The sequence below is a fragment of the Podospora pseudoanserina genome, chromosome 3, assembly GCF_035222485.1.
Source record: "Podospora pseudoanserina strain CBS 124.78 chromosome 3, whole genome shotgun sequence".
In the NCBI taxonomy this organism is placed as follows: Eukaryota; Fungi; Ascomycota; class Sordariomycetes; order Sordariales; family Podosporaceae; genus Podospora; species Podospora pseudoanserina.
The window spans coordinates 2,869,796-2,878,807 of record NC_085922.1 but is presented as its reverse complement, the minus strand read 5'-3'; the positions used below and the strand labels follow the sequence as shown (position 1 = coordinate 2,878,807).

Genomic DNA, 9,012 nt, shown 5'->3' with positions numbered 1-9,012 from the left:
TGCCAACAGCTGTTTGATGACCCAATGATGCCATCAGTGGGGTCCAGCAGTGCTCTGACGTGCAAAGTGGATTGCTGAGTGGACAAAGTGGACTTTTTCCACAATTCCAATTCAACCCTGGCAAGAAATTGACACTTTGCGGATCCGATCTGGCTCCAGCTTCTTCCTGATCACACCCCTCCCCCTCCACAAGCAAGGGACTCGGCCGACTCCATCTTTGTGAAGCCCGTGACAGCAGATTTTTTTGTGATTTTTCAACCCCGTCAGTGAGTCAACTCCTACCCCCTGAGGAGCAATCAGAGCACTGTCGTCAACAAAGAAAATATCACGGAACCTGCTGGTATTTTCTTGGCAGCAACGCAGCAATGCATAAGGTACTGCGTGGGGAATTGCAAAGGTGTGCGTTGTTCCCTGGAAACTTCCAGTGGTCGTCCTCCAATCTCGGAAGTTTGCAAACAATGGCATGGCTGGTGTCTCTTTCAGGGAGACGGACCCGAGGGTCTACGCCTTAGGAAGGGCCAAAAGCAATCACCGGCAGAGAAACCTTTGTGCGGGAAAATACGCCCGGGAATCCCTTCACAAAGGGCCCTTCCTCAAGCTCTCCATCTACGCCCCCTTCCTCCCTGTGGCCAAGCTGTCTAACCGAGCAGATGACACTTGCCTATTCTGGGTTCTCCTGGACACAACCATGGCTGACAGCTTTAACATCATTGCCTTTGTCGATGAGCACAGAGAGAGAACCTCCTGCCTGCCCGCCAGTTGCTATCTCTTGCTCTCCCGTCTCTTGTCAACCCGTTCCGTGAGGTTGGGCGGCAACATCCGCCACCTCTTTGGCATTTGATGCGCACACGGTTGCAAAGTAGTATCACCGATACACCATGGTTGTTATCAGATGTTCACAGCGAGGCGCTGCTGTGTTACCGAACTCTGGGCTACCCGAAGCCAGCAAGACGTTTAGCCAAGCCGGAATATACAAGGCAAAAAGTCGGTTGAGCAAATCGCGATCGAACCCGGTGATGATATCTCCTGCTGATATGATCACAGATATCACGGCATTATACCACGCAGTTTCGCCTTGATCTTCCTATCCATGGTTACAGTGACCGTTACTCGTCCTGACAGGTTTTAGACTCCTCGACGCCTTGCCCAGCCGCGGCTCATCCGGTCGGTGAAGTGGTGGCATTGTTTCAATGTTTCAATGTCTCACTCTGCTCTACCTCATGCCTCGCTTCATTCTCGCAACACCGGCCGGCCATCTCGATCGAGAGGGGTGCATTTTGTAAACTGAGGTGGATACTACCTAAGGTAACCTTGATATGGCTGAAATCATAACAAAAAAAAATGCACTGCACTGCCCGATGCCGCTCCACAACTCCTACTCCATGATGAGCCGTTCAAAGAAAAAAAAAAGGAGTCTGGAACCCAGCAACTCGGATACACTAGGGGTAGACGGCACACATCCGCGATCGGGAGCGGGATCATCTTTTTTACTGTGCACGAGAACTTTCCACACAAAGCAAGAAAAGGCAGTGTCTCAATACTATCGTCATTTTCAAGTAAGGGAGTTCAACAGTAAAATGGCGCGACTTCTGGAACAAAGACAGGAATGCAAACTTTGCCCACTGGGAAGCCCGGGATTTCTTCCCCTACCAATCACCTCTTGCCCCGTCCAAGACATTCATCATCATTGACAAAAGAGAAAGAAAATTCAGTTTTCTCGTGGTACCGCGAACCGGACCATTATTACAACACCCCGTCGGTATAGACAGACACGGAACGGGGCTCACCGGCTCTCTCCGCCGTCGCCGCCAACTGCCAGGTGAGATGTGGGTGGTACCATAGCATCGGAAATAACAATGAACGATGTTGAACCTCGACCGTACGATTTGGGACTTCCAGCCAGCTCGGATTGCCAGACACAAAAAATAGGCGTATCCACCGGACATCGGCAGTTTACGAAGCTCACCCCCCCCCCATTTTCCCCTGATCAAGCATGGAGGGTCCCTGTTTCTGTCTCCAGATGGGAAAAACTTATGCGTCTGAGGACGGTAACAAAAAAGTGAATTTTGCGGGGAAAGCTACGAATAGCTCAGCTCCGTCCTGCCATTGCGGCGGCGAGCGGCGATGGCGGCGGTGCTTCCTGAGGTTCCTGTTAGCTCTGAGTTTAAAGACTTTTTTCTTGGGATTTTGGCCAACGTCTGCATCTCGGCCCTGAGCTCGAGCACGCAATTGAGACTAGACAAACTTTAATTGAACTTTGATGTGATGTCACTGACTCTCTTCTATCTCATCCCTTCATCCCTTCGGTTGCCAATTGCTCCCTGCCTGCAAGAGGTTGATGCCGGTCATTTCAGACTGATATATGCGGCTATATGCAACATTGAAGATCAGGCCAAGCATTTTCTCTCTTTGCTGCCGCTGTTGAATTGAGCCTCCCCCCCCCTGAGCTCCCTACGCCGCTCGCTTGAACCTCAGCTTTTCCGAGAAGAATACACTTGGAGAGAGCTTTCTTACTCGTGTAGACAACACACAGACACAAACCCTTTTTACCTAGCAAATGGAACCTTTGCCCATCAAGGTTCCAAGGTCCGTCCATCAAGGTCCCAACACCCGGCACAGCATCTCTCCCTGCAACCTTTCATGCCAGCAAAAAAAAGCAGTTTTCTTACTCCCCACCTAGCAACGCCAACAGGCAAGCAACCTGAAACACACAACTTCCCAACCTATGATGTTAAAAAGTGGATTTTGACTCTAAACCTGTAACTTATTTTTCTTCGCCCTTTCGGAACCTTCTCTCAAACGAGAAAATTGTGGAGGAGAGGAGTGATCTCCTTTGCATCCCGTCCCTTCTCTCCCTTCCGTCCAAGTTCATGAAACTGCCCATTCAGTCGTCATCAGGCTTCAAATCCCCACTTCCAACTATTTCCCAACAGGGAGAGCGCAGTCTCTTTCAACCAATGTGACTCTCTATTCACAAACACCATGCTTATGGGGAGAAATTATACGATGATGAAATCACCCCTCGTGATAAAAAAAACTGATCCCGAAAGCTCCGAAGGGGAGAAAAACTACGTGCTCTAATCAGTGTGAATCTATTCACAAACACCAAACTATGGAACAATGATGAAAATCACCCCTCGTGAAGAGAAACCCGATCCCCGAAAGCCCCGAGGACGAAAAAATGCTTCTCAATGTATGATGTATAATGACTGCAGGTACTCCCGTTTTTTCACAACCTCATATCGTCCGATGGAGGTTGCGGGCTGGCGGGCGGGAGATGTCCGGACCTACCGATGAGGATGAATGAGTGACATGCCAATCGAAAGTGGATCTATCAAGCAGTCACACTCAAAACCCTCCTCGATCTCAACGGTTTCTTCTCCATACCCTGATGGATAGATTGCAACCTCGATCCATAGAAATCATCCAGAAGCACTGCCACTGTAGAGGAGGTGTCCATCCAATTTGGGGACTTGGACAAGATCGTGCCAAAAACATGCCCATAAAACATTCGATAAAAATTGCCCATCGACGATTGCTCAAATATTTCCCATACCCAACGGCATATACGGCCAAAAATGCAGAATCACTGCATGAGTTGTAAATAGGGGGTCAAGTCCTCTTCCACCTTCAATAAGTTGAGTGGCCGAGCACAGTCCACGACTTTTTGCACATGTTGCTGCAACTTGCATAAATCTGTAGGTGCAATTGGTAGAAACATATGTACATCATTTATGATTTGAACGATTTACATAACCTGGAGGAAAATGGTAACCGCATACCTAACCCCTCTCTCACCAACCAAAAGACCACATGATTGATGATGCCCCCTCTCCAACGCCCATCATTCTCAAAATGCTGCATCTCGATGGCTGGTCAACAACACCAGCCCGGCTGCATGCGGAGGATGTTTCCCGTGCCGCCTCCGCCTCCGCCTACCACATCAACTCCGTCACTGCCCTGCCAAAACCCAGCTGTCACAACCACAAAAGGCAGACAGCATGATCACCACTTCCATTCACTAGATAGTGGAGAAAATCTTCTACATTCTAAAAAAACCTGCTCTCGAAAAAATGGTCCAGTGACATTGTAAATCGCCAACACATGATCAACCTCCAAGACCGGCTCAATTACCTAATACACACATTGGCATTCCATACCTCCAAAACTTCAAGTGATCATCAACCTTGGGTGGAGTCCCCTAAAAAAAAAAGAGCCCGATTCACCTCCTGACTACACCGACACTTACGATCGTGACTGTTGCTCCCTCTAAGACATTTTTCTTATTGTTGACGACACTTTTTATCCAAATGAAGTGGACCTTGGTAGTGGGATTGGTAATCTTTTCCCATTTAAGTTCACCTAGTCAACTTTGTTGTTGACTGGTGTAGGCAGACAAATTTGCTGCTTGGCTACCTAATGATGGGAGATTCCATCCGCCCAAAAAAAGAAAAAAAAAAAAGATGATGTTCTCCAAAGACTCTGTTGTTAGGTCTTGAGATCAAAAACGCCTGGCCCCTCCCCATAGTTTCCCTTTGTAGCAATATGATAAAACACAGTCTGAGCTCCGCCGCCCGCCAAAGCTGATTTCCCATAAAACAATTCCATCCCTCCTCATCCCGAACCCAAAAACCCGTTCCAGATGCAAGTAAGGTAAGCGATGTTGTACCTCCCCCATCCCATAGTAGATAGCACAGAAGAAAAAAGGAGAAAATAAAACAGATATTGTCCCCTCGCTTTCTCTCTGTAATACACGGCTTCCTCCTATAATCCCATGTTGTGTGATGTGATTGTGTGGTGTTGTTGTGAAGCCCAGCCCCGCCGACCCAAAGCCCAAGTGTTGTTGTACGCCCAAAAGGAAATTAAAATCAGAAAGCCAAAACCCCGGTTCTTGGATGGTGTGTTCCAAGCCTGGGCATGTGTGTTGCGACCCAAAACTTTTTTATGATGCTGAGCTCCGATGAATGCAATTTTTTTGTTACAGAAACCCGTTGTGAAAAAGACCGAGACAAAAGAAATGTTGATTGAGCCGTGTGTATGGTGTGTATAAATCGATTGTGTGGGGTATATGTCGCTACTGTTGATAAAGGCAAGGAAAAAAGGACAATTCGCTCGAAGGAAGATGTGTTCGTTGTCGTCTAGTACGATCGTCTACGTTGAGTGCGGACAGATTCGAACGAACGAGCGTAGGCCCTGAGTTCGCGGGCGGCCTTGTCTGACAGTTGAGCGGCGTCGAGCCCGGCAGAGGATGTGCTGCGCATGGAGCAGAGGCTGGTTTGCGAGGCGGATGGGGAGAGGACAGAGTTGGAGCGGGATGTTTGTGGTGTGCTGAAGTCGAAGGCGGGGGAGAGGTAGAACTTGGAGCTGCAGGAGGTTGGCTTGTTGAAGGTCCACTCGTTCAGGGTTGGTGAGCTCGCCCCAGAGCTTGGTGATGAAGAGGAAGCAGTCTTCTCGTAGTCCCCAAGACGGCAGGCTTCAGAGCAGTAGGTGGTGCCGTCGGTTTGCTTGTCGCAGCCCAGGCAGAACTGGTGATCCCAATCGAAGGACATGTTGACTGATTGTTGATCTGAAAGGTTGGCTGGTGTTGTTTAGTTGTTGGTGTTGCTATGTAGCAGTAGCTCGAGATGGCTGTGGTTGCTTGTTGGTCTTTGTTGGTTGATCTTGTTGTTGCTGTTGAAGAGAGAGGGTGGTCGAGTCTATAAGAAGACGAATGCCCGTTGACTCACAGGACTGGGAGCGAAGTGGTGGAGAAGGAGAGTGTGGAAAAGATCAAACGATGAAGATCAAGATGTGCTGGTGCCAAGGGCAGGAGGAGCGAAGTTGAACTGGGAGACGCCTGGAATATGTATTCCTGGCACCTGGCCTGCCCTGGGCTTGGAGGTGTGAGGGGTGTGGGACGAGGCACCTGCCCATGACCACAAAGGACCCACGAGAGGACTCAGACAGCGACGCGGTAGCTGGTACACTGCCGGGGTAGGCCGCCAAAGTACCTCCTGAGCAGAAATTTGCAGAAGGTCGCAGCACTTGGATCCCGGCACAGTACGCCGAGAGAACGTACCACTTCTGGCTCGAAACCTCGTGGGTGTGCTGGGCGTGTGCTGGGCAAGGGCCTTCACTCGGCGCTAGGCCAAGTTTGCAATAGCGCTATGGCAGGGGTTTGGGTCAGGGGGGTGGGAAAGAAAATCTTTTCAGTCGGGGGTGAGAATATCGGCCATCTTTTTTGTCGTGGCACCACCCTGGTCAATTGGGTGTGAACTGATGAGCGGGGGCGCTGGCTGCTTTAGCGCCATCCAGCCTGGCCTTGAGCTCATCGGGGAGGGGGTGTCATCAGCAGTGCACGCAATTGCCTGCCATCCACAGCTCATCAGCACTCATCGGTGAGCATCGCAAGGCCTGTCTCATGGATATCTCTGTCTGCTTTCTTGCTTCAGTTGTTTTAAGGTGCAAGATGTTTATGCTATGGCGCCAAGGCAAAACCATTCTTGTATAGGTGGGGGGTCGTCACCGTCAAGGGACATCAAGGGACACACATTCAGTGTCTTCTGACCTTCGGGATGTGCCTCGTTAGATTCTCGTCTTGTGGTGCCATATCACTGTCACCAGTGCCATCCGACTTTCTACTGCCCGTTGGGAAAAAAGAAGCGCAAGAAATTCACAGTTCGGGCCACGAGCAGGTGGCTATTGGATTGGATCGTCTGCTACTATTGCTGCTGCTGGTGTCGTCCTCCCGCGCACCACTCCCCTCTCAAGCGTCCAGTTAGAGGAGGGGGGTGCGGCCTCAGGCCTTGCAGCGGCTTCTTTGCGGAGGGCAGATCAGGCGTTTTGGTGTCTGCGTTCCTCGCCTCTTTTTTCACCCGCTAGCCATAGAACGGGAGCGCCAGTTGCTTTTCTTCAACACCGTCCAATGATGGCCTCTCTCATCGTGGGCTGGGGCCCAAAACCCACACGGTGAAACCGAGCGCCTGAGTGTTTGGGCGTCGCTGGTGTGGTTACTCGAATGACTATCAAAAAAAACTTTTCAATTCATTCCATTTTTCCATATTCTGTTCTAGGCTTCTTTTTTTTTCACGCTTGTGGTCTCGAACCATTGCTGCTTTCATGCCAGTGGAAGCGAGCTGGACCTAGATACGTACTTTGTACCTCTGCGCCATCGTCTGAAAGACCCCCAAATCCTATTTTTGCACCTGTATCTCGTCTCTTCGCAACTTTGCGGATTGCCGCGGCATTACCGCATTCTCAACCATCTGGAGCGGCCGGGCAACGCAAGAAAGAAAGATAAAACCAAGCGCGGGCTTGTGAGCCAGAAGGACTCGAGATACGGAACCGCAACCCAGAGACAAACGTGGGGGTCTATGGTGTCGTCTCGCCGTCCCTCAATTTACGTCCATCGTCGCAGTGCAGCAGCATATCAATCACGGAGATGGGGGGTGGTTCGCGGTTCGCAAGGCACAGATAGGCAGAGCCATGGCACAAGAAAACATACAGATCAGATTTCGTCAAACATCCCACCCAGCCGCGCGCCGAAAAACAACTTCTCATTTATTAACCCCCTGCTGTATACTGTATCAATTGTCGTCGTGTAAAGTGAGCGACAGGACATGTAGACGTAAAAGGGCTGCTACTATAGCTTGCGCGGAGTGTGGGAATCACGAACCACTCTTCTTTGAACCGGCCTGCATCTGCAGTGCAACGCTTCGTTTTGTCCCATCTTTTGCCCCCCGTTTGCTCATATGCCCCCCAAACAAATTTCCATCCCATCCCATCCCAAAATCAACCCACCACCCGCAGCTTTTTGTCGCCTTGTCTGCAGTCCGTCGTCCGTCCTTGCATTTTCGAGAGGCAGACTAGAAACAACTCCCCGGTCCCCTTCATTGGCCGGTTGGGCACGCACCCTCATGGATTGAAACCAGACAACACACCCTCTCTCTTCTGCAAACCAACAATGTCGATGAATGGGAGACAGCTGAACACGACGGCTGTCGCCAGTCCAACCATGCTTCAGGCGGCAAACTTTCCTTGTGCTAGTCCATGGTAAGGCGCGAGGTTGGAATATCAGACTACACGACACTATAGTCACCATCATACAGAAGAAGCCTGAACTAAACTAATGTCTTGCATTTTGCCTTCCCAGCCAGCCCATTGTCAAGAATTTTCTTCTAGTCTACCTAAACTAGTCAGGTATCACGAGCGCACCATAGTTTTCTTTGACAAAGACGCTCATGATCACAGCAACCTTGGGTTTTACACGAAAAGAAGACCGTCTTGGCTTGGGCTGAGAGGGGGATTTTCCTTCGTGTTAGTCGCCTTGTGACCTGGCCTTGTCTAAAAATCTCCAATTCACTACCGAAAACTTGACAAAGAAATGGAAACTCCGCCCACAGAGTATACGTGTGTCAAATACGTACACCATCCACCCCCCCCCTCATTCAATGTTGCCATTTCTCAAACATCCAGGGAGATGATCATTTCTTCCTACTTTCGTGATAATGAGAACAGATCTCGTCTCTCAAACAGGTAGATCCCGCCCTGTCGTAGGTCGTCAAACATTTTAGGCAACTTTGACATCCTCATACAAGATGGCGTGTTTATCGCCCATTCATCCCCTGGCTCACCACCCTCATTGGGCTTGATGCATGAACACCTCACTTCTCAACAACGGTACGCGGCAGCCGTGTGAGTGAAGACCCTGAGGGTTAACAACAAAATCTCAGGGTCGATCATGGGGGTGGTGGTTGTGGTAGATCTCATGATCTGCGATCTTGACAAAATCCTGTTTTTCTTACAGTACCTACCCTGAAGGCTTGATATTTTTCTTGTCCACTAATGTAGGCATATCCCGTAGTGGAGTTGGGATCTTCAAGTAAAATAATTCACTACTGCAAGCAGTTGCCCAACTGCCAGCGCTAGCTCGACATGGCATTCTCACAGCACATTTGCGAGGGCGTGAGAAAAAATAGCATGTTTACTTCAAACTGGTTTTCTTACCCCTCTCTCTTTTCCCCCCTCATTCGT

The 9,012-nt window shown here is 49.9% G+C and overlaps 2 protein-coding genes across 2 annotated transcripts; one reads left to right on the top strand and one right to left on the bottom strand.

Annotated features, from left to right (window-relative positions):
- Positions 1-463: 463 nt before the first annotated feature.
- On the top strand, positions 464-841 carry QC764_0055920 (uncharacterized protein; the record flags this gene model as incomplete). Its single annotated transcript, XM_062940464.1, has 1 exon — positions 464-841. The coding sequence occupies one exon, from the start codon at positions 464-466 to the stop codon at positions 839-841; it is 378 nt and encodes a 125-aa protein (XP_062801974.1).
- Positions 842-5,138: 4,297 nt separating this feature from the next.
- Positions 5,139-5,549, bottom strand: QC764_308250 (uncharacterized protein; the record flags this gene model as incomplete). Its single annotated transcript, XM_062945932.1, has 1 exon — positions 5,139-5,549. One exon carries the CDS (start codon positions 5,547-5,549, stop codon positions 5,139-5,141), a length of 411 nt encoding a protein of 136 aa, XP_062801973.1.
- Positions 5,550-9,012: the final 3,463 nt, after the last annotated feature.